Below are 25,058 nucleotides of genomic sequence, written 5' to 3' on the forward strand. Positions count from 1 at the left end.
GGCAGCCCCAGCTGCTCTGGGCACCCTGTGCCAGGGCCTCACCACCCTCACAGTCAGGAATTCCTTCCCAATATCCCATCTTTCCCTGCTGTGGAAGCCATTCCTGACTCTCCAGGCCCCTGTCCAAAGTCCCTCTCCAGATTTCTTGTGCCAGTCCTGGTGCAATCCGCCCTGGACCCTCTCCATGCAGGGACCCTTTGCCTCAGACACCCCTGCACATCCTAAATGCCACCACACGTCTGCCTTCCAGGAAAGGAGTCAAGCCCTTAATAAATACACACTGGAGGTGGGGAGGAGTCCAGCTGAGCCTGTGTGTGCTCCTGAGGGAGCAGAACTCCCCGAATTCCTTGGACTACACCGACCACTTCCAGCAAGTTCCAGCATGGGCTCCTTGCCTTGTTCCGAGAGATGCCTGCAAGGACAGAGGTGCCAGGGGTGGGAATCTGGAGCTGAATCTCTCCTGAAGTGCTTTTGACACAAAAGAGAACAAAATTATCAGTTTAAAAACATTTTGTATGATCACAGAATTGTTTAGGTTGGAAAAGTCCTCAAAGATCAAGTCCAGCCATTCACTGCCAGGACACAGCAGCACCACCAGCCTTTGCTGTGGCACGCTGGGGTGACACTGGTGACACTGTGACACTGGTGACATGGGTGACATGGGTGACATTGTGCACAGAAACAGCCCCAGGAAGGGCAGATCAGAGCCCCCAGTCAGCACATCCCTCCCTGGATGTCAGTGGCCACAATATCCCATTTACCCACTGCGGTGTCCAGAGGTTTCCAACCAGCTCTGGGACCCCACAGGACTCCCTGTCCTCACCCCAAAAAGGCCAATCCACTGCAACTGAACGGTTCTTCTGCTGACTCACAGTGGCCTGGGGGAGGTCAGCGACCACGGACATGGGGGAGCTCCCACTGTCCACTCCTGGAGCTGGGGATGGGATAAAAGCCAAGCATTCCACACAGGATTTAACCAGGGACACGAATCCTGTGGTTCCCTCTCCAGGAAGTGCCCCCTGCCCCTTGCAGATCCACTGTTGATTTGTTTACCAGCCTAATTTTAAAACTAATATTAACTGGTATTAGGCTCTTGACAGGGATGGGTTTTTCCCCTTCAGTGGTGAAATTGGATGTGAATTTTGAATTTTCCAGTCAATTGAGCAAGCTAAGCGCTGGTGATGCAACAGGCCCTGTAACGTGTTCGAGTTTTATTCCGTTTTTCCTTGAGGGATCTGCATTAGAATAGACAAAAAGAATGGAAGATACTGTAAATTACAGGGCCACTCCTTAGGGGACTCTGAAATCCTTCCCAGGTAATTTTCCTTTGCATCCTGAGGCTTATCCCAGGGTCCCCCCAAGCAGTGATATCCCTATCACTTCAAACCTGTCAGGTTTGAAGGAAAAAGGGTTCAAACAGAACTGGGAGGAGCAGAGTTAGTTGGAAATGGGACCCTTGCTCAGCAGCAAACACCAGGAAATGGCCATTCCAGGATGGAAATTTCAGCCTTTCCCATGAAACCGGGAGCCCTGCGTCAGGTTTAGGAGTTCAGGAGGGGTGCTGGAAATCCTGGATTTAGGAGGGATCATGGCAAACCTGGAGCTCAGACCTGAACTGGGGTAACCCAGAAAAACCCTCTCCAAAAATCAACCCGCTTGGCCACTTCCCATGGGGGCAGCCCCATCCCGAGGAGCCCTTCAGCACTGGTGGATGTGGTTTCCAGTGGCAAACCCAGTCCTTACCCTCTGGAGCACAAACTCCAGCAGCTCCAGGATGAAGTGTAGCTGAGGGCCGGGTCCTTCCCTGCTGCTCCACAGCTCCCAGCAGCACAAATCCAGTGGGACAGTGCCAAGCTGCAACCAGCAGGGAGCTGGCCCTGGCTCCAAACAGGCCCTAAATCTCCATTTGGGCAATCAGGGTTTATTCACCATATGTTCCTTCCTGACACAGTTTGTTTTATGCGAGGAAGGATTTGCATCAGGAGCACCCTGGGGAGCAGCAGATGGGCACGAACAGCAGGACGGGAGCGGCTCTGCCCGAGCTCCTCATCCTGCCCAGGGCTGACTCCTCCTCCAGCCCGGGATTCAGTTTCCAGTCCAAACGTGAGGCAGGTGTGACTGGCACTGACAGAGAGTGCAGCAAATTCCTTCTCTCCTCCCAGACCAGTGTTCCTGTCCCCCAGCTTGAGCAGGGGTTTGCAGGAGCTCTGCATCCAAAGGGGAATGTCCACGTGCTCCACATCCACAGCTTTGGGATGTCCTTACAACAGGGAGGGACTGATTTCCTATTTTTAGCCTGAATTTTGATGCCCAAAGAACAGTTCTGACTGAAATGCTCCCCTCAGGTTCCCATTTCTTTCCATCCTCAGGACAGAACCAAGATTTTAGGATTCCCAGTCTCCCCAGTTCCTTCCTGCTGCACTCTGGCCATTCAAGATACGCTCCCAGCTCAGACATTTTCCCTCTTCCCTTGCAAGGGTTAACAATAAATCACCTGTGAGTTCCAGGCTCTCACTCCCCAAACCTGTTCCAAGGGACCTGCTGCCAGTGCCGGAACACATTTGTGTCCCACAGTTCCCAGCCATGTGCCAGGGGATTCTGAGTCAGAGCGAATTTGCTGTGCTGCTGCAGGGCTGTCACCAAGTGTTTGCTCTGGCTCTGCAGGAAATATCCCTGCTCTGAGGCCGGGCTGGAGCAGGGACAGGCTCGTTTCCAGCTCACACAGGGTGTCATAATTTCATTAAACCCCCGACAAGCCTGACACCTTGGTGACAGAATATAATTTCCCTAACCAAGTGCCTTGACACCAAAAATTAGGCTAAATTGCATTATTTTAAAGGAGCAGAAGGGAATGCTAAACATTTGCCCAGGGAAAAGCTCGGATTGCCACAGTCCATGGTGCCACCACGGGGCTCCTGCTGGGCCTTTCAGCCAGGCCAGGGCAGGAGCCAGAGGCAAAGGCCATCTCTGGGTGGCCGTGTTCCTTCCCAAGGAACAGCTTTGCTCCTTCCCAAGCACAGCAGGCCTGGGGGTGCTGGGGTACAAGGGCAGGTTTGCAGAATCCCGGGATCATGGAGGTTGGAAAAGCCCCCCAGGATCATCGAGTCCCAGCTGTGCCCGATCCCCCCCTCATCACCAGCCCAGAGCACTGAGTGCCACATCCAGGCCTCCCCTGGACACCTCCAGGGATGAGGGATGGGGACTCCAAACCTCCCTGGGCAGCTCCTGACAAGGTCTGAGCACCCTTTCCATGGGGAAATCCCTGAGGAAACAGGGACACAACAGGCTGTGCCTCAGAGCCTCATCCCCGTGGGTTGAAGCCCATCTGCCCCCATTTCCCAGGCAGGCAGCAGCAGAGAGGGGAAGGGAAGGGAAGGGAAGGGGAAGGGGAAGGGGAAGGGGAAGGGGAAGGGTGAGAAATCTCTGTCACCCCATCCCAGGAGCTGGGAGGGACCTGCAGGTCCCAGCAGAGCCACAGCTGAGGGAAGGACACCAGGCCAGAGGTGGAAGTCCCTGCCCAGGGCTCTCTGCCACCCCTGGCACCTGCAGGGCTCCTTCCCAGGGCACAGCTGAGCTCACCACACCCAGCTCAGCTGCCCAGGCCAGGCCTGACCCAAACCAGGCTTCATTTGAGCACTGCTGAGCTTCAGAACCTGGGAAAGCCTCCAAGTTTGCCAAATCTGCCTCACATCTGCCCCGGAGCTGTTTGGAGCTGGCTCCAGCAAGGAGCAGAGTGACAGAGTGACATCCACTCTGACACTTTGGGCCTTTCCCTGGACAGCAAGGGTGTCACAGCATGGATCCTTCCAGTGGCACTTTTCGGGATGCTTTCCAAGTGGTCAATGTGGTTTTTGAATCCTGGGTTCCCCATTCAGCTGTCACATCCCCAGTTTGGAGAAAGATGACACATTTGGCCCTCTGAACACTCTCTTGTTCTGTGTCCAAGGTTCCTCATCCCTGATCTGAAACACCACCAGCTGGAAGCCTCTGTGAAAATAAAACAACTCAAAACCTCCGGGTAATTTCTATAAATGCAAACCCAAGTGTAAATTGGAGCAGATTGGGCAATTTCTGCATGCTCAGGAAGCAGAAATGCAAGGAGTTTTTAGGAAACAGTTGGGGAGAAAGCAATCAAAAGGACAACAACAACCAAAAAACAGAGATGTAGATGTGGAAAAAGAATTGGTGCGCTGGAAATGGCAGCGTTTAGCTGGAAAGGAACCCCCCAGGAGAGCAAACAGATAATGCTGAGGGAGGAGGAGGTGGGGGAAGCAGCATCAGAGAGGAAAAGCAGCAAAGAGGCTGAGCTGGGGGAAGAGAGTGGGAGCCACGACACCAGCAGGGAGAACACAAACCATCGTTAATTAGGGCAGCAAACAGAAATAATGTGCAACAAACCGCAGGGAGCTTTGGCTATTAACAGCACGGAATGCACTGGTCCTGCACTCGGCAGGCTCCAGGAGAGCCTCCCCTGAAGGGTGCCCAGCTCAGGTGCTGCGCAGGACACGAGCCCGGGGCAGGCTGGGCACTGCTGGCACAGCTGGCACAGGCAGGACAGGTTTGTCACGAGAGGGAACAGCTGGGGAACCCAAAGAGGCTGGAAAAGTGTGGGTGGCAAAGGATTGTGGGGGAGAATTCCTGTGTGATAATGCTCTAAGGTAAGTGTGCATTTAATTTATTGGGAAGGAAAAGTTCCCTGGGAGGGTGGGCAGGCCCTGGCACAGGGTGCCCAGAGCAGCTGGGGCTGCCCCTGGATCCCTGGCAGTGCCCAAGGCCAGGCTGGACATAGGGGCTGGGAGCAGCCTGGGACAGTGGGAGGTGTCCCTGCCATGGCAGAGCTGGCACTGGAGGGGCTTCCAGGTTCCTCCCAACCCAACCCAGCCTGGGATTCTGAGATTCTGGGATTCTGGGATTCCAAGCGCAGCTGGGTAGTGCCTCTTCAGCAGCAGCTCTGGTGGGTTTGAGGATGTTGCAGGATCCTGCTTCTGTCCGAGCTTCCCAGAAGGATCCCAGCCCTGGGACGGATCCTGGCCTGCACTGCAGGGTGGAGATGGAGGTGGCTGATCCTTCCCTGCCTGCCCAGCACTGGCATTGCCAGGGTGCCCCTGGGGGGCTGAGAGGGGCTGAGCACAGCTCCCCAGAGGGGGTTTAATCCACTGACCTCACTGCCCACCCTTGGACATCCCCAGGGGTCATCCAAGGGTCCCATACCCACTGCAGATTTTGGAATCATAGAAGTGGTTAGGCTGGAAAAGCCCTCTGAGATCACAGAGTCCAACCATCCCCAGCACTGCCCAGGCCAGTCCCCAGGTGCCCCATGTCCCCAGGTGCCACATCCACAGGGCCTCGAAATCCCTGCAGGGATGGGGACTCCACTCCTGCCCTGGGCAGCTGTGCCAGGCCTGGACAGCCCTTCTGGCAAAGCAGTTTTTCCCAGTATCCAATGTAAACCTTCCCTGGTGCAACTTGAGGTCATTTCCTCACGGAGAGGGCAGCCAGGTCCCTGATCCTGGAGTGTTTGGCAATCCTGGAGCCAGTGGGAAAGTTCAAATCCTTTCTGTGCTCCTCCCAGTCTTTGAGCAAAATGAACAACTCAGCTCTCTCCAGCTCACACCTCCTGGCTGTGTTCAGCCAGCCAAACCCCACCAGCAGTGCTTGCCAGAGCCGGGTGAAATCCCGTCCTGGCTGCAGAGAACGGCGCAGGGGCAGAGGCCTCAGCCAGGGATCCATCCAGCTTCTCTGAAGGTGTCACTGCCACGGTGTCAGGAGGAAACGACTCTGTGCTGGTGGTTCTTCTCCAAGAGCAGCTCCAAAGGCCTCATCCTGGAGATAAACGTGCGAAGGGAAGGGCTGGGGGTGAGAGGAAGGGAGGAAAAACAGAGGCTGGAGCATGAACGGATCAGGGAACAGGCAGGAAGGGAATGCCAGAGGTGGAGCCCTCTGAGCTTGGACACAGAGCTTGGACACAGCCCAAGGGGCAGCTGGGATTTACAGGAGGAAGGCAGCAAATGACAGAGGGTTTTTAGCAGGCCTGGGCACAGAAATGACCTAAGGAGCCTAAATCCATTCTCAGAGCAGATCTGGACACCTGCACTGGTTTTTCCTTCATATTTTCAAGCCCTTTTTTCCTGGCTGTCAGCAGTGCAGGCACAGGCCTTGCAACAACCTTTAGCTCCTGCAGAGCTGAAGGAAAATAAACCAAACAAATCAAAGAGTGCCCCTGAAACCCATTGGGCTGGGACACAACTGAGTGAAATATTTATGATAGAGCTCCTCTATCAAAAGGGCAAGAGGGAAACAGGAGCTGAAGCAAGGGGTGAGGAGCAGAGGCAGGATCTGTCAGTCTGGTGGAGCCAAATAGAATTTCAGATCCAAACATGCTGGTGTTTGAAAGGAAACCTCTTGTGTGATTTTGTTTACTTGGGAGAGCTCTCCTATTTCACCTTTTCTTATTTGTGTTGTTGGAATTACTGAAGTATCCAGGACAACTCTTGCAAATGAAATATGAGTCTTATGCCTTTCCCTTTCTCCCTCAGAGAAACCTTTTCACCAATTAAAAAGGAGGGGAATTCAACTCAAGCCTGACTGAAGGCACATCTTATTTGTCTGTAAACCTTGGCAAAATTACAAAGCTTTCCATTTAAAGTTTAATCTTATTTTTTATCAGTATTATTCTGGGGGAACAGTGAAAACCCCACTTCTGCCTGTTAGCCCCTGGAACTGGAAACTGATTCCTCCTGCAGAGCCAGAGCATCCCGTGACAGCGAGAACCCTCCCACGCTGGGTATCAGAATATGAACCTCACGCCTGTGCCAGCTATTTATTGGTTACCATCCTTTGTTTTACCTCCTTAGCTGACTTCTTTCCTGCTCCTCTCTCGGAGGTGCCATTCACTTCTCAGCTAAACATTTCATTCAGGAGCAATGAATTCTTTTTTGGGATAAATGGCTGTCACTGTCTCCTCTCAGCAGCAATTAAAGCTCTCAGCATCACAGGTGACGAGCAGTTCGTGCCTCTCGTCACGGGTAACAAGTTCTTCTGGGAGGGAGCTGAGTGATATTCCACTGCCAGGAGCCACTGCCAGCTCCTGGATCCTCCCGGGGAGAGGCCCTGGGATCCCCCAGCCCGCTGTTCCTGGGATGCTCAGAGCCATCGGGGATTCACCCTCGGGGCGCTCCTTCCCTGGCCCCAGCGTCCTTCACTCAGCCCCGAGGCCAGAAAAGCTCTGGGATGTCTCTTTAAAGGTCCTCTGACCTTCCCGCTCCATCCCACTGGCCTCCCACCCCGGCCACCTCCTGCATCCCCACCCAGCACAGCCCATCTGCCCTGTCCAGGCTGTCCCATCCCCGTGGCTCTGTGTGGGACAGGTCCAGACCCAGGGATGGATGTGGTCCAACGCACAGACACAAATCTCCCTCTCTCTCTCTCTGACGGATAAAGGTTGGTTTGATTGCGCACCCTGAGCCCGGCCTCCTCATCACAGCTCACCCCGCTGTTTTCCTACCAGTCCTCAAAACCTGTCCCAGGGGTTGCCAAAAGGAAAATTGAACTCCAGCAATTCCCAGTGCAGTGAAAGGCAAAGCTGGCTGCAGCTCGCAGCTGCCGACAGCCCTGGGTCAGCCCCGCTGTTGCCACCGTCAGTGCGGCCACGAAGCCTGGGAACGAAGTGACCACGTTCCCTTCAGGATCATCCCTCCGTCCAGCACCAGACCCCCCCAGCCGGCACAAACCCCTCCGCTCCCGGCTCTGCCTGTGGGGGAACATTCCCCGGGGCCGGGGGCGGCCAGACCCCGCTCCTCGTTCCCATTCCCGGTCAGTTCCGCATCCCAGAGAAGCGGAGGCACGTGCGGGCCCTGGCAGGGATTCCTTCCAAAGCAATCAGAACACAATAAAACTCTCCCCAGCATCCGAGCGGCCGAAGCCGGGAGATGTTGACATTATTTGCATCTTTATTGTTCTCGAGCAGCAGAGCAATGATGTGGCTGTGTTTTGACTAAACAGACACACGGAGATGTTTTGTTGCTTCCGTGAGCGCAGGGAGATTAAGCCCAATTACACCTTCGCTCCTCTCCCCGCTCACGCCTCCCATCCCACCTTCGCTGGAATTCCAGAGCCACCCTTGGAGTTATTGAACGTGGGCATTAAGGGAGAGCCAGCGTCACCGGCGTGGAGCAGGGGGGATGCCAGCACCGCGGAGGATTAGAAGGGTTTTGTGTGGATGGCTGGAGCTGATGGAAGCTCACCCGCCCCCATTCCCTGGACCACTTCCCCATAGAGACCCCATGGAGCGGCAGCACAGCCGCACCTGCACCTCCCCAGGGAGGCCACGGCAAACCAGGGTGGGGCCAGACACCCCAAGGGGAGCATCCAGCACCAAATCCCGGCTTTCCAGTCCTGGAGGAACAAAGCACTCCCTCCAAACCAGCCATGAGCTTTACAGCTCACATCCCGTTCTTCCTTCCCTCCTCCTTTGCCGTGCCTGTCCTCACACAACCCGGACTCTGCGGTTCCCGTGCCAGGGACACAATTACAGTGCCCCTTGGACTGTCTGGAGTCTGGGCTGGCATCGGCAAAGGGCCAGAGGAGGAGGGGGAGGAGGAGGAAGGGTCAGGAAGGGAGGGAGGAGAAGAGAGGAGCGAGCGAAGCTTTGTGCACTAAAGTGGGCAACAGCTGCTGCAAAATACGGATGGAAAGGAGCCAGCACGAGGGATGGAATTTGCTCCCTGGCCTTCCCACCTGGAAGAAAGAAGGAACCATTGGTTGAGGGTCTGGAAAAGAAAATTAAAGTCCAGGTGGTGAGGCTGGGTGAGGGCAGCCTGCATCAACCTGGCAAAGGTGGCACCCGGGCCTCCTCAGCTTCCTGAGGAAAACAAACATCCTTTGCCCTCCTCAGATCCTGTGCTGGGGGTGCTGGGTGGAGACGTTGGGATCCACACACAGCCTGGAGCTGGGATGTGGCAGAGGGGGACGGATGCACTCGGGATCTGGGGCTCAGGGATCTTTACTGCCCTGTGTGGAAATTTGTGTTGTGTCCATCACCTTTCTCACCCCTCCAGGCTGGGCATTTGTGCCCAACAGGTGGTGATTCCTCAGGTGACCCCATCCTCTCCTGCACACAGGAAACACTAGGGGTGGACTCCCCATCCCTGGAAATGCTCCAGGCTGGATTGGACGGGGCTTGGAGCACCCCAGGACAGTGGAAGGTGTCCCTGCCTGTGGCAGGGGGTAGCACTGGGGGGGGCTTTCAGGTCCCTTCCAATCCACTCTTTGATTCCATGATTCCCTGGATGATGATGGCTCCTCATCCCACCTGTGCAGGGGCTGAGCTCTCCTGGGGCAGAGGACCCCCCTCACCAACCTGCTCCTCCATCCCTCTGCTGATTCCTGCCCCAGAGAGCCTTTCCCTGTTCCCCTGCAGCCCCCAGCCCCGGTGGAAGGAGATTTCCTGCAGTATAAACAGCATTTCCCCTCACACACACCAGGAACCTCTTGCTCTGAGGAGGGCAGAGCAGATCCCACTCCTTTCCAGCCTTCCAGGTGCTTTCTTTAAGCTCCTGTCCCCCCACTCGGAAAAGGGGCTTTGCTAAACCTTTAATGCATGGAACAGCTGCTGCTTTATCTGCACCTCATCTGCTCACAGAGATCATCCCTTGGGATCACATCCCTTGGGATCACATCCCTTGGGGTGTACAAGGACAACCAACCAGGGATCAGGCCCAGCCAGCCGCGTTTGGGAAAGGCACTGAGGGGCTGGAGCATGTCCAGGGAAGGGAACGGAGCTGGGAAGGGGCTGGAGAATTCCTGAGGGAGCTGGAAAGGGGCTGAGCCTGGAGCAAAGGAGGCTCAGGGGGGACCTTGTGGCTCTGCACAAGTCCCTGACAGGAGGGGGCAGCCGGGGGGGTCGGGCTCTGCTGGCAGGGAACAGGGACAGGAGGAGAGGGAACGGCCTCAGGCTGGGCCAGGGCAGGCTCAGGGTGGATATTGGGAATATTCCTTCCTGGAAAGGGCTGTCCAGGCCTGGCACAGCTGTCCAGGGTAGGGGTGGAGTCCCCATCCCTGGAGGGATTTCAAAGCCCTCTGGATGTGGCACCTGGGGACACGGGGCAGTGCTGGGGGAACATTCGACTCGATGGGCTCAGAGGGATTTTCCAACCCAACCAATTCTGTTTCTCTTTACTCTTCTCCTTCCACAATGTGCCCCATGAGCTTCTCTCCATGCCTCTCTCAGTGTCCTCCAGAGGTTCCCAACCTACATATTCGCAGGGACTTTCTATGGTTTTCTGTGGATCTGATTTTTAAAGGCCAGGTTTTCCTAAATCCATCCCATGGTCCAGCTGAACCCACTTGTCACAGGTTCACCTTTCCCTCTTCCCTCGGGTACCAGCTTGGCCTTGGTGTGCCACCATGGCGCACCAGGGAGGTAGGAAATAAAAGGAAATCCAGGCATATTCCCCATTATTCATCCTCAATTTGACCCTGAGTTGCATCCCACCATTTTTCAAACATCCTGCAAAAACAGAAGGAAATCAATTTTCTGGAGGTGAGACCTGGATTTCACTGCTGTGTCCACTCTTTGCTCCACCCTGACAGGAGAGGCCAAGGAGCTTTCAGGGCTCTTTGTAGCTCCTCTCCAGCCACATCCTGCCAGGGTTACTTCTCTTTTCACTCCCCACCCGGAGGAACTGAGCTGTCACCAATTAACACCCTTCTCTCACACTTCCCCTGACTGCAGGAAAAGCAGGAACAGACACCCTGCGTTTGCTTTTCCCATGCAAACACAGAAACTCTCCCAGCTCAGCCACGTCCACAGCTGAGCAAATGGATCTGTTTTCCACAAAGGCAGCAGAAAGACTGGAAGTGCAACCAGAAGGTCCCTCACTTAGCAGGGAGGCCCAGAGGAAGGACCAGCTTCAGTTCCACATCAAATCAGCTTCTTCATCATAAAAAATAACAGCAGGGTGACATTTGTGGGATGCTTTGAGTGTTCCGAGGGTCTCCATTCATGGAGTAAAATATGGGGAGGAGCCAGCACCAGCCAAGGAGCTGCAGAGGGGCCTGGAAGTGCAGAGGGAACTGCTGGCTCCAGCCAGGCTGGGATGGGAGCAAAGGGATCCTCCCATGGAAGAGGGGACAACAACAGCCTGGAGGAGGGAAGGGTTCGGAGAGGGGATGGGGATGAGGAACCCAATGGATGAGAAATCCAACGGCTTTTGGGGAGGGAGCAAACAGAGATGTGGCAGGGTGCTGGCCTGGGCTCAGGACGAACATCTCAGGGTTAATGGGACCTGGAGAACTCCCAGGGCTTTAACCCCACCCGCCTGGGCAACGGCCACGTCTGTGCCCACAGACACATCTGCACCTCTCAGGATCATAAAGGCATGGAATATCCTGAGCTGGAAGGGGCCCATAGGGATCATCAGTCCAGGACACCCCTGTGCCCCAGTGACAGCTCAGTAGGACCAGAGGGATCTGGATGCAGTGGGAAAATCTCCTTTTATCCTGACCAAAGCTGAGGGCTCTGTGAAGGATTCTCTTCTCACTGGCTTTCAATGTGATGTCCCCCAGAATCCACAGGCTCCCTGGGAAAAGGATCCTGGAAGGCTGAGCTCTGGCTGAGTTCCGCTCTGAGCACCTCCTCCAGGGCCCTGGCCCCGCTCAGGTGTGGAAACCTGGCCCAGGTATCGTGGGCAGGGTCAGGAAATCCTTCCCTGCTACAGCAGGGCTCACGGGGCAGCGTTTCTGCCCCTCTGCGTGGCAGCAGGGATGGGGATCCTGGGGCAGGGGAGGTGGTGAGGAAAGCTCTGTGATTAAGTGTTTGAACTGAAGGAAGATCTCCTTTGGGGCCTATCCCAGAGCTGTACTTTTCCATTTTTCACTGGGAAATTGTTGGAACAAAATAAACCCATTTTGTTTATGTGGGAACTTCTTCCCATTTAAAATAAATACTTTTGTGTTTGAAGCTGAAGTGAAACAAGAGAAATATTGTTTCAAACAGAGACATCAAATGGGTTTTTTTTGAGGGGGGTAAAGGTAAATTGAAGCTTTTCTTTTTCAAAATTATCTGGTTTGGTTATTTCAACCCAAACAAGGGACTGAGATTGATATAAAACCACAGCATGTTGCAGGTGACCTCAAAGGGGATCTGCCAGAGTAAAAAGTTCCAAGTGAAAATGTTTTCCTGGCTCCACAACAATTGATTCCTGAGCAGAATTGGGATTTAAAGCCTGGGCCACAGAGTTTAATCCACTCCCCCCACACCCAGTGAAATCCTTTTGGAACACGACGGCAGAGGAGGAGAAGGGGGGGCAGAGAAATCTGCAGGGGAAATAAAGGAGCAGGTACAGAAGGCTCTGGTATCCACTTAACTTGAAAATGAGAAAGAAAGCAGGGTGAGAACAGGACAATTAGAGCCTGAGCATCACAGGCCTTTCCAAAAGTGAGAGACAGCAGGGGGAATTAATGGACATAAATGAAACCCAGTAATTAATTGATAAATGGCATTAGAGAGTTTTCTAAAGAAGGAGAGGCCAACGTGACTTATCTTCCCCGAGGCAGGAGACAGTTCCTCCCTCCTTTCACCTTGCAGATAAGGACAGAGAAGGGGGAATCTTTTCGTTCGGAGGCTTAGGAGGAATCTGGAAGGTGAAGACAAAGCAAAAGCAAAAGGCCCCGCCTGCAGCACGGGCGCTGTGAGTGAGGAGCAGCTGCAGCTGGGGAAAGCAGCTGGAACCACCCCATGGAGCAACTCCTCCTGCACGGATGGGGCAAAAGGGGGAGAAAAATGGGAGTAAAGTGACTCCTGCAGCAGAGGCAGCGGGATTACAGCTTGGGGGGACAGAGGGATCAGGGGCTGGGCTTTGCCTTCCCCCGGGCACTGGGGCATCTCTGCCCCGGGGCCACTCCTGTGTGGAATTTCCCGGGCGGGTCCCCCCCTGGACGAGCCAAAGCCCAGCTCTGGGCTCTCCGTCTGTTCCCCTCCAGGCAGCTGCCAGGTGTGCCCCTGTCCAGCCCCGGAGCTCCCCTGGCGGGGCCGGCATGTCCTGGGACATCCCTGGGACATCCCTGAGACATCCCTGAGACAATCCTGGGACATCCCTGGAACATCCCTGGGGCATCCCTGAGACAACCCTGGGACATCCCTGGAACATCCGTGGGACATCCGTGGGATATTCATGGGACATCCCTGAGACATCCCTGGAATATCCCTGGGACATCCCTGGAACATCCATGGGACATCCCTGAGGCATCCCTGAGACATCCCTGAGACATCCCTGGGATATCCCTGGGACATCCCTGGGACATCCCACGAGTGGCTCCGGCCCCAGAGGTTGCCCAACGGTGCAGAAATTATTTTCTCAAGGCTGAATAAGCCCAGTAACTGCGACACTTCCCTCCTGCCTTGGCAGCCACTTGCCGTTCCCAGCCACGCTGGCTCCCTGAGGCAGGATCCCCTGGCTGATGGGAACACAGAAATTCCCGTGTCTCAGCGTCACCACTCCTGTCACAGCCAGTGCAGACCCAGGGCTCAGTTCAGTGACCTGAACCAGGAGTTTGTGTCATCCCAGAGGCCCAGATGGGTGCAGGACTCCTCCCCTAGCCCGGGGTGCTCCAAGCCCTGCCCAGCCTGGCCTTGGACAGGGATGGGGAAGCCAAAGCTGCCCTGTGCCAGGGCCTCACCTCCCTCACAGGGAAGAATTTCTTCCCAATTTCCAGCCCAAATCTTCCTTTTTTTTGCCTGAGACCATTCCCCCTTGATTTTCACTCCCTGCTCTTGTCAAAGGTCTCCAGCTCTCTTGTAACCCCCTCTAGGTCCTGGAAGGTGCTGTAAGGTGTTCCCAAAGCCTCCTCTTCTCCAGGCTGAAGAAGAGACCCCTGACTCCTCCATTCCCAATCCCACTGGACAGCAGGCAGAGCAGGCAGCCCAGCAGCTCTTCATTCCTGTCAGGAGCAAAGGTGCAATTTCCAGCCAGCACTCGGAGCCAATTCAGAGGGAATGTGCACAGCACAGCTCATCCCTGGAAGAGGTCACCCCTCATCAAGGGAGAGCTGAAATCATCCACAGGACACTTGTGGCTCTGCTGTCCCTGCCACGGCTCCTGAACTCTGTCCAAAGCACAGACCTGTCATTTAGATTCCATTAAAACAAAAGCTCCCATCCGTGCCCGGGAAGGGAAGGAGGGAAGAGAGGAGGAGGAGGGAGTTGGTGTCCTTGAGGCTGCGCAAGCTCACAGATCACGGAGTGACAGGAGGCAAAACAAGGCAGAGCCGCCCCCAAACCCATCCCATGGTGTGCAATCATCGCAGCTGTGCTCTGCTTCAGGGATCCAGCCCTGCTCCCAGCCCTGCCTGGCTCTGCCCGGGCACTGGGGGTCGAGGAGACAGAGCAGAGCCCACCTCACAGCAGCTCTGGCACTAAATCTGCTCGGGCCTCCTCCAGCAGCCCAGGGCCTCAAGGGGCTCCAGGAGAGCTGCAGAGGGACTGGGACCAAGGCATGGAGGGACAGGAGGCAGGGAATGGCTTCCCAGTGGGAAAGGGGAGCTTGGGCTGGGATGTTGGGAAGGAATTGCTGGCTGGGAGGGTGGGGAGGGGCTGGGCTGGAATTGCCAGAGCAGCTGGGGCTGCCCCTGGATCCCTGGCAGTGCCCAAGGCCAGGCTGGACACTGGGGCTTGGATCCAGCTGGGATGGTGGGAGGTGTCCCTGCCCATGCATGGGCTCTGAGGTCCCTTCCCACCCATCCCATTCCCTGATTCCATGAAAGGGGCAGGAACGCCTGGATGTTCGGGATTGCCCAGGCCCAGCTCTGCAGGTCCTGCAGCAGATCCCGGCCTCCTGCTGGAAGCACACCAGAGCTCCATTCATCCACGCTCCAGGGCCTGTTCCTGACCCAGACAACAACGTGGGCTCTGAAGTTCAGGGGGGGAAGTTCTCCAGCCAATTGTCTGTTTTTCACTCAGCCCGGTGCCCGCCGCTCGGTGCCAGGCATCTCAAGGGTGTCATCGCCAACTCGCTTTTATCGCCAGCCGCCAGGGCTGGGGGCTGGTTCCGAGCTGCGCCGCGGGACGATCGCGAGCAGAGCTGACTTGATTAATGCTGTGTTTTGAAACCTTCCTGCATCTTGTTTAAATTGATTTTCTTTTGCTTCTGCTCAAAAAGGGGAAGGGGAAAAGAGCACACAACAAAATAAAACCCAAAAAGAGCTCCAGCCAAGGGAACATCAAAGGAACGGAGCGGTTTTCACTGCTGCTGTAAAAACGAAAACCACACAAAGACCAAACTGCACGAGTGATGATAATAAAGTGCCCGGGAACAGAGCCCTGCAGAGGGCTTGACTCAGGCCTGAGATGTTTGCAACACAAAAGCCTCACACGTGCTAAACCCTCCCGGGAAAGGCTCTGCTGAGGAGCCTGTGCCGTGAAAAGCCCTGCCAGGAATGATTTGGAGCTCAAAGAACGACTAAGCTTTGTCTTACAGCCACGGCTTTTCTTCCTGCAAAGGGCAGCCAGGGGCACAAAACCCGACAGAATGGAGCAGAAGGAAAAACAGTGGAAAAAACCACCTGTATTTGTGTGATGAGGAGGAAATGAAGCTGCTCGTCCAGGGCTGGTTCTGGACTCGCTAAGCCAAGGCAGCAGAGGGGCCTTTGGTCAGGTGCAGTGGAGACCAGGTCCCTCCTGTCACATATCCCTGGGTGACGCCTGTACCCCTGTCCTGCGTGTGTGAGCTGATGGATTCACTCAGCTCTGGATTTACCCAGCCCTGACACATACCCGGGCACCCTCCCACAGCGCCGGCCATGACGGACCCCCACGAGAGCAGGGCCCAGGCCCTGGGACCCTCACTGCCACTGTCACAGCTCCTGGCCTGCACTGTCACCCCTGGCCTGCCCCTCCCTGCTGCTCTCTGCCCCTCTTCCTGTCAGCACAGCCCAGACAGGTAAATTCACACCCTGCTGGACAATCAGCCTGGACATGGATCAAGTTCATAAATGGGGACAAACCTTCAGCAGGGCCCTTTGGTGCAGGACAAAGGATGATGGGTTTGTACCAACATGGGGCCAATTTAGATTAGATTGGGGGAAGAAGTTTTTTATGATGAGTGTGGTAAAACACTGGCACATGTTCCCAGAGAGGCTGTGACTGCCCCTGGATCCCTGGCAGTGTCCAAGGGCAGGCTGGACACTGGGGCTTGGAGCAGCCTGGGATATGGAAAATGGACTGGGTGGCCTTTAAAGGTCCCTTCCAACCCAAACCCTCCTGTGATTCTGTGCTAAGGGCCCTCACATTTTTCTTGTTCCTCATGTGCACCCTGACCATGGGGATAACTGTCTGTCCACGATGGACGTGCGTGTGGCACCAGGAACTCCCCATCTGGACACCGAGGCCCCTCTTGGAGCAGTGTTTGGCACCAGACTGTCCAAGCTGCCTTGGGGACTCTTTTCTCTGGTCCTGCCCCATTCTCTACCAGCCACAGCAGACTCAGGAGGGCTAAAAATGGACCCTCCTTAGAATGATGGGATCAGAGAATGGTTTGGGTTGGAAGGGACCTCAAAGCCATCCAGTGCCACCCCTGCCATGGGCAGGGACACCTCCCACTGTCCCAGGCTGCTCCAAACCCCAGTGTCCAGCCTGGCCTTGGGCACTGCCAGGGATCCAGGGGCAGCCCCAGCTGCTCTGGGCACCCTGTGCCAGGGCCTCATCTCCCTCTTAGTAAAAAATAATCCTGGTAAAGAAAAGCCCTGGGTTGAGGAGAGCCCAGAGGTGAAATCTGCACAGTCCCAGAGCTGTGTCCGTGCTTGGGAACTGAGCAGGGGCCTGAGCTCACCCTGCAGACTCTGAGACCCTCCTGACCCGTCTGGGATCAGCACAGAGCCCTGGGCGGGTCCTGCCTGGCTCAGCCATGGCCCACGGATCAGCCCAGCAGCCTCTGCTCTTTGGGAGGTGGGAGGAGGCAATAACCCGGCTGGAGAGGGCTCTGTGCCTCCCTGGGACCCCCAGAACATTCCCAGGCACGTTTTAATCTCCAAGCACACACAGGGCCCAAACCCTTGGCTCAGACAGGGATCCCACCAGTCCCAGGAGGCTGCTCTGGACCCAAACAGCTGCTTTAGCAAATTTAATGCAAACCCAGTAAAGACAAAATGGTTTCCTGATGACAAAAGCCCAGTGGAGGCGTGGACTGGGGGGGACAACCTCAGCTCTTCTGGAGACTGCCAGCCCCATCCACAGAGTCACAGAATCCCCTGAGCTGGGAGGGACCCACAAGGATCATCCAGTCTAGCTCCTGGCCCTGCACAGACACCCCAACAACCCCCCAGTCCCTGGCTACTCATGACTGTCCCCTGCAAGCCCCTCAGAGTTTGGCAGCAGCAGCCGCGGGGGAGAGGGGCCCGGAAAGAACTCTGAGATGTTTCTGGGGGCAGTAATTTAGTTTGTCTCTGCTAATTAGGCCAGAACAGCTCCTCCTTCAATTACAAACCTCATCTGCTGACAGGAGCTGCACACCTGGTGTCCTGCAGTCCGGAGCCACAGTGTGGCATTTCCACCCCCACTTCTACATTCCCAAACTTCCCACATTTCTTCTTTGGAATGGCCTGGTTTGATTCTCCCTGGATGGGGCTCTGAGAAACCCGGTCCAACAGAAGATGTCCCTGCCCATGGCAGGGGAATTGAGATGAGCCCTAAGGTGCCTTCCAGCCCAAACCATTCCATGATTCTGTGGTTCTGTGATCTCAGCTGAGCATCTGGATCCCCACCAGGCGCATCACACGTGCTCCTGGCTCTGCAGGGACCCTGTGCTTGCCGGGGACACCCCTGTCTTCACTCACCTGTGTTCTCCAAACCACAGTGGCCCACAGAAGCAGCTCCTTTCCATCAAGATGCCTCATCCTCATCCTCATTCTCATCCTCATCCTCACGGAGCCCCAGCTCCAAATGTTGTCCAAAGTCACCCTGATTTCTTCATTTGTTTCCCTGCCAAGGCTCTGAGCCCCAAGGGAAGGCTGGGGAGGGGGAGCTGCCCCGGCTCTGCCGTTGCTGGCACGGGAATGCTGCGTCCCCGAGCTCACCTTGGACTTCACAGCGCTGGGACTTGAAAGGCGCTCACGTCTTTAGGAATACTCAAGAATTAGGGAGATAAGACATCAGCTTTAGGCAACACTTCAGCGACAGCTCTCAACAGGACCTCAGTGTTTGACATGTGTTGTATAATATCATAAAGGGATTTTTCTCCTTCTCTCCGTCTACAGAGAGGAGTCGATGCAGAGAACTAAAATCCAGCTGTGCTTTATAATTTCACTTTTAATGGGCCCGTTCCTGGCTCCAAGGAGGGAGTGACCAGCCCTAGATGGTAGGGATGGCTGGAGAGAGCAATCCCCTTCTGCAGAAGACAAACACAGCAGAAAGAAAGAAAGAACAGGGCTGGGAGATGATAAATGGTCCAACTTCCCCGGTGCAGGAGCCTCTTCATTAACCGCTCCACTGCTTTTTTTCCCCTTTTTGCTTTGGTTTTTTTCCTTTGCACGTGTCTGGCTGCCTGCAGCTCCGTGTGCCCAGGATGTGCTGCCTGCCTGAGGCTGGGTGCTCCTGTTCCAGGTGTCCGTCCCCTCATCTCTCCCACCCCAGGATGAAGCATGAAGTGAGAAAAATAAAAGGGAAGAGAAAATTGAAAAAAAAAAAAGAAAAAGAAAAAGAAAAGGATCAGAAAATAAAAGGAATTGTTCAAAAATAATTCAGGAGCATGCTCAGGCACAGAGTGGGATTGTTGAGGTGTCCTGTGCAGGGCAGGAGTTGGGCTGGATGATCCTGGTGGATCCTTTCCAACACAGGATATTCCATGAGATGGTTTTACAGTTTACATCAGCAATATCACCTTGTCCTGCCCCCCGGGGGACAGAGCCTGCCTGGGCCAGGACACCACAGCAAACTGGACAAACCTGGTGCAGCTCCCAGTTCAGGCTCCAGGGAGCCAAGGAGGAAACTTCTTGTCCCATGGGGGCTTTGCCAAAGTGCCCCAGGAAAGCCCCCAACTGCTGAGGCTCCCTGGGAGCCACTGGGAACCCCCCCGCCCCCTCCCATCACCTGGCCCTGCTCCCATGTCCCATCCCTTGGAAAACCCTGGAGAGCCCAAGCCTGTCACAAGTCCCTGGTGTGGGCAGGACAGGGCACAGGTGGGACAGGAGGGCTGGAGACTCCATTTGACATCTGAGGGAACCAAGACATGGAGACAGAGGCAACACCTTGCCCGAGGTCGAGGAGATCTTAACCAGCTTCACCAGGGTGTGGTGGGTGACAGAGCCCCCTGAATGGCCAAGGAGGTGCAGTCACAGAACAACAGAATGGGTTGGGTGCAAGGGACCAGCCCCACCCCTGCCATGGGCAGGGACACCTCCCACCATCCCAGCTGGATCCAAGCCCCAGTGTCCAGCCTGGCCTTGGGCACTGCCAGGGATCCAGGGGCAGCCCCAGCTGCTCTGGCAATTCCAGCCCAGCCCCTCCTTCCCAATTCCTTCCCAACATCCCAGCCCAAGCTCCCCTTTCCCACTGGGAAGCCATTCCCTGGCTCCTGGCCCTCCATGCCTTGGTCCCAGTCCCTCTGCAGCTCTCCTGGAGCCCCTTTAGGCCCTGCAAGGGGCTCGCAGCTCTCCCTGGCTCCTTCCCTTCTCCAGGGCAACATTCCCAGCTCTCCCAGCCTTTCACATATTCCACTTGATAAAAGGACAGGTCCGCTGGGACAAACGGGAAGCTCAACGAGTCATCAGAAACACTCAGCAGCTTTCACGCCCAGCTGATGATTTTAATGGATTTGTAAATGATGGGGCAGGGGAGAAAGATCCAGGAGAAAAGCTGCACTTGAGGACCCGGTCCCTGGAAATCCCAACAATTCAGAGAGGCTGAGCAGAGGATTCGTGGCCATCTGCTGCCATCTAGTGCCACCTGGACACCCAAACCGCCTCCCTGAGCCATGAACTCGAGCCCTGCCAGTCCCACGGACCGCGGGTCACGTCTTACATCTGTGGCTGCCCCAGGAGGGACACACCCACCCGCACAGCCCGGGACCACCCTGGGTTCCGCAAAGCCGGCAGAGACCGTCGGGCCTCACCCCGAATCACCAGGGTCTGTCCCCTGTCCGAGCAGGGATCCATCCAGCCTGGAGCTCAGGGACGGGGAGCTGGGCTGGGCTAAACGGGCCGCTCCCATCCCTGCCGCTCCCGTCCCCGCCGCTCCCGTCCCCGCCGCTCCCGTCCCCGCCGCTCCCGGCCCTGCCGCTCCCGGCCCTGCCGCTCCCGGCCCTGCCGCTCCCATCCCCGCCGCTCCCGTCTCTGCCGCTCCCGTCCCTGCCGCTCCCGTCTCTCCCGCTCCCATCCCCGCCGCTCCCATCCCCGCCGCTCCCGTCCCTGCCGCTCCCGTCCCTGCCGCTCCCGTCTCTCCCGCTCCCGTCCCTGCCGCTCCCATCCCCGCCGCTCCCGTCTCTGCCGCTCCCATCCCCGCCGCTCCCGTCTCTGCCGCTCCCATCCCCGCCGCTCCCATCCCCGCCGCTCCCATCCCCGCCGCTCCCGTCTCTGCCGCTCCCATCCCCGCCGCTCCCATCCCTGCCGCTCCCGTCTCTCCCGCTCCCATCCCCGCCGCTCCCGTCCCTGCCGCTCCCGTCTCTCCCGCTCCCGTCCCTGCCGCTCCCATCCCCGCCGCTCCCGTCTCTGCCGCTCCCATCCCCGCCGCTCCCGTCTCTCCCACTCCCGGCCCTGCCGCTCCCTCTGCCCGGGAAAAGGGATGGGAGGGCTCATCCCGCACCCAGAAGGGCCAGTCTGCCCCCAGGGCAGCCCTGGGTGTGCAGGGACATCCCGGGAAGGGAGAGGGCCTTGGGAACGGTGCAGGGATCTCGAGCACTGATGGTGCTGCTGAGCAGAGCCCGGCTCAGCCCCGCTCTGCCGCAGCCCTGAGACACAAATGGGGTTCTGCCAGCTCCTCCCCAGCCTGAGGAGCTCAGCCTGAGCCCCCAGATGTGTGACCCGGTCCAGCACTGTGGAGGGGGAACTTCCCAGCCCTCCCTCCACACCAGGAGCCAGTGAAGGGACTGTGAGGCCAGGATGGTGCCACTGATGGGCAAGAGCCCAGGGACACTGCCCCAGCTCAGTGGGATCAGTCAGTCCCTTGTCCCTCAGGGCTTGTGGCCACAGGACTGTCACCCCTCACTGTGTCATTAAGCTGAATGGTCTGATCCTTGAGAGAAGTTTTTTCCAACCACTTCATCACTGCAGGGACTTCTCCAAACCCTCTCCAGCTGTTTAACCCCCTGCTAACCCCCGCACTGGGCAGGAGAAGGGAGGACATCCACAGGGGGCAGGGCTCCCTCTCCAGCAGCTCCATAGGCTCTTCCTCAAGTCTGACCATGTCAGAAGTCCTTGGGAGATCCCTAAAAAAAATGCGGCTTTGGGAATGTTTAGGGATCAGTTCATTCATCCTGTCCTGGAGCTCAGCTTTGGGAATGTTTAGGGATCAGCTCATTCATCCTGTCCTGGAGCTCAGCTTTGGGAATGTTTAGGGATCAGTTCATTCATCCTGTCCTGGAACTCAGCTTTGGGAATGTTTAGGGATCAGTTCATTCATCCTGTCCTGGAACTCAGCTTTGGGAATGTTTAGGGATCAGTTCATTCATCCTGTCCTGGAACTCAGCTTTGGGAATGTTTAGGGATCAGTTCATTCATCCTGTCCTGGAGCTCACCTGAGGATGATCTCAAGAGGTCCCTTCCAACCTCAGTGACACTGGGGTTTTCTGACTTGTTATCAGAGTAAGAGGGGATGCTGGATCCTTGATCCCAGCTGGATATCCACGAACCAAGAAAGATACAGAGGTACCAGGAATCCCAGAATCCCAGAATTGTTTAGCTTGGAAAAGCCCTTCAAGGTAACCGAGTCCAAGCTGTGCCCAATTCCCACCTTGTCACCAGCCCAGAGCTCTGAGTGCTGCCTCCAGGCCTTCCTTGGCCACCTCCAGGGGTGGGGAGTCCAAACCTCCCTGGCCAGCCCCTGCCAAGGCCTGACTGCCCTTTCCATGGAGAAATTCCTGCTGAAGATGCTTCAGGGAAGACCCAGGTGCGAGACCAACAACTTCAAAACAAAGCCCGAGTGTAAGGACAGCTTGGGTTAAGGTGGCCTCACCCACAACCTGCAATCACCTGTTCTGTGACACTGGGGACAGTGGAACACCAGAGCAACTTCCATCATGGCTGGACACATCCCAAAAGGATTTGTCCCAGGTCAGATGGGATCTATGCCAGTGTAGCTGACAGACCTCACACAGCTGGATCCCAGGTTTAAGAGACCCCTGGGACCTGTTTGCGCTGGTGTGGTCAGAGACCTGGAGATCCCCTAAAGGTTCTAAAGGTTCAGGGGACAGGGAGCAAGAAAAGAGCCAGAGGAGCCAGAGGACTTTACAAAGTCTTTGTTGTCATTTCAGACCCTGATCGAGCCGCAGGTCAAGTCACAGGAAAATGGCACAAACTGTGCAGGTCAACAGCACCTTGGACGGAGGGTTGGGAAGCCCTTCCAAGAGTCCCTTTGTCAAACCTCACAACAGCCCTGTGAGGTAGGAAACGCCCCCGACACGGGGACTGAGGCACAGAGAAATGCAGCGGCTTGGCCAAGGCCTCGGACAAGCCAATGACATGGGCAGGAGTTTTCCTGCTCTTGTGCTCGGCTTGTGGCTCCTTCCCCTTGGACAGCAGAGTGGGAGCAGCTCCCGGAGCCACTGCTGGGCTTGGCCCAGGAGCAGGGAACAGGCAACGTTGTGAGGGCTCCCGAGCCCCTCAAAAGCACCCTGGGAAGCAGCTGCCACCGGCACTTGGGGCATTCAAACATTCCCAGACAGTTTCTCCTTCCAGGTGACCCCAGGATCGTCACCGCTTTTCCTTGTGCAGTCGGACAGGAGGTCAGGAGGAGCCTGAGAACTTGGATCCTTCATGGAAATGTCCCAGCACTGCACAGCCCAGTCCAAACTGGGCACCACGTTTCTGTCATGGCAAACGTCTCCCTGAGACGATGCCCAGCATGGATGGAGCTGCAGTGGCAGTGGCTGGGGGCTCACCAGGCCTGGAGGAGAAGGAGGAGGTAGCTACAAGGACATCACACTGTCACCAGCATCTTCCATTGGTGGGGATGGTCACTTCCCCCGGGTCACCCCTTCCCAGCCCATGTGCAATGTCAAGAGGAACTAAAGCTGGGAGGGAAATTGGCCAGAAAGCAGTGCCAGGAGCTGTGGTGGGATTTCGGTCATGGAAACCCCACCGCAACCACCCCCTGGTTCAGCCATGGTTCCGATGTCCCCTCTGCACCCCCACCACTACAGTTTGTGTGCTGAATACAAATTCTGTCTCACAAAAATAGTCCTCTGGTATGAAAAGGGTTACTAAAACGAGAAGAACAGGAGAGCCCTGTGGCCACAGCAGTGCAAATCAGGAGAGCCAGCTCAGGAAGGGTGGGTCAGGTGTCCTGGGATTGTCACTTCTTTGAGGAGAAGGAGGTGGATTGGACTTTGATGGCTGGGACTGGCCTGGAGCAAGAGGAAAGAGAAAGGAGACAACTGGTTTGAGTGCAGACACCAGACATCCATCAGCTCCACCACCACTGTCCCCAGCTCAGGAATTCCTCATGGATAAGGCCCCCAAGTCTGGCTGTCAGGAGCGGATCCCTTGAGGCTCCACTGCCCCACATCCAGAGGATTCAGCAGTGCAGAAGAGCTGGGAGCAGGAGTGACCTTGTAAAGGACTTGGACTTTATCTCCCAACTCCAAACTGGAAAACCCACATCCTCCATTCCCAGGGACACAGGTGCCCCAGCCCTTGCTGGGTGCCCAGAGGAACCATGTCCTGCTCATCCAGGAGCCCCTGGGAAGGTGGATTGATCCCCAGTCCCCCATTTCCCAGCCCAGTGCTTACCCAGAGGCCACCCCACCATGAGGGTCTCTAAATGTCCTCTACTCACCTTTGAGGTGGCATCGGTCTGCAGGGAGGAAAGATGAGAGAGCATCAGCGTCCATCCCTTCACCCCTTCATCCCCCAGCAGAGCCCCAGCAGCTCCTGCCCAGCTCTGGGCTGGGAGGCCACGGGCACTCCCAAGGGTGGCACCTCCCTTATCCCAGCACCTTTCGCCACCCAGCCTTGGCCAGACCTGTGGGGTCCTTCCAGGTGGAGCCATGGCTGCAGCCCTTTGGGATGTCCCACCCATGAGACCCCAGTGCCTCCACCAGCTGGACCCCAGCAGTGGGGGACACCCAGCTCCTCCCCCACTCACTTTAGCGGCCTCGTGGGGTGGCTCGAGCCACTCGTCCTCGACACCTTGAAGTTGGTAGGAGGGACCATGACCAGCAGGGTCTGTCCATGTGCAGGAGGCAGCTCCTTGGCCAGGAGGGGACTCCCCGGCAGCGGCCGGCATGGGGCTTGGTGCTTGGGGACCACCTGGGATCACAAAGGGCACGGGGAGAGACAAAATCCTGAGAGGAACATCCAGGGACCTCCTACAAACCTCCTCCCCCTGCAGAGCTGCTTCAAAGCACAGAACACCCAAAAAACCTTAAAACGTCCTCAGATCTAACGGGCTTCCTTCAATGCTAGAACAGGTTCAGCCCTCAGGGTGCTGTGACAGCTCCTCAACAGAGCCCAGCCCAAACCCAGCCAAAGCCCAGGGCAGCCCCATGAGTCTGGAAGGGGAGCAGAGCCAGGCAGCGATGCTCACCTGCGGGGTCCTCACGGGGCTGCAGGGAAGAGGTTTCTTCGGAGGTGGGAGCTTGGCCTGGGAGACGCCGGCTTTGGTGGGGACCAGGGGTGATTTACTGACTGGGGGAGGGGGCCTGGCAGGTTTGGGGTCTCTGGGGCGGGGAGGGATGGAATGAGGAGCGGGGCGAAGAGGGTGGACGACGTTGATGGGCTGAGAGCCGGGCTGGGCAGCGCCAGATTTGGGGAGGAACGCGGTCCGTGGGCCGGGCTGCAAGGAGAAAAGCAGAACTGTGGGGAACATCCTTGGGTTCAGTTTTCCTGGGTGCTGAAGAACAGATGTCCCCTTGAGG

General features: G+C 56.5%; 2 protein-coding genes across 3 annotated transcripts in view; both read right to left on the bottom strand.

Annotated features, from left to right (window-relative positions):
- Positions 1–20,178: 20,178 nt before the first annotated feature.
- LOC116444049 (octapeptide-repeat protein T2-like) lies at positions 20,179–20,781 on the bottom strand. Its single transcript, XM_032109105.1, has one exon. It carries the CDS (start codon positions 20,779–20,781, stop codon positions 20,179–20,181), a length of 603 nt encoding a protein of 200 aa, XP_031964996.1.
- A 1,642-nt stretch (positions 20,782–22,423) lies between these two features.
- The window catches only part of ADAM33 (ADAM metallopeptidase domain 33), a 28,093-nt gene continuing 25,458 nt past the window's right edge, over positions 22,424–25,058 (bottom strand). For both annotated transcript variants that reach the window (XM_032109651.1, XM_032109650.1), the window contains exons 21-24: positions 24,728–24,976; positions 24,287–24,450; positions 23,978–23,995; positions 22,424–23,546 (exon numbers count right to left, since the gene is read on the bottom strand). In XM_032109651.1, coding sequence (XP_031965542.1) covers positions 23,495–23,546; positions 23,978–23,995; positions 24,287–24,450; positions 24,728–24,976 — 483 coding nt within the window. In that variant the 3' untranslated portion in view covers positions 22,424–23,494. The remainder of the gene's footprint in view (positions 23,547–23,977; positions 23,996–24,286; positions 24,451–24,727; positions 24,977–25,058) is intronic.

The sequence above is a fragment of the Corvus moneduloides genome, chromosome 5 (assembly GCF_009650955.1).
Source record: "Corvus moneduloides isolate bCorMon1 chromosome 5, bCorMon1.pri, whole genome shotgun sequence".
Lineage (NCBI taxonomy): Eukaryota > Metazoa > Chordata > Aves > Passeriformes > Corvidae > Corvus > Corvus moneduloides.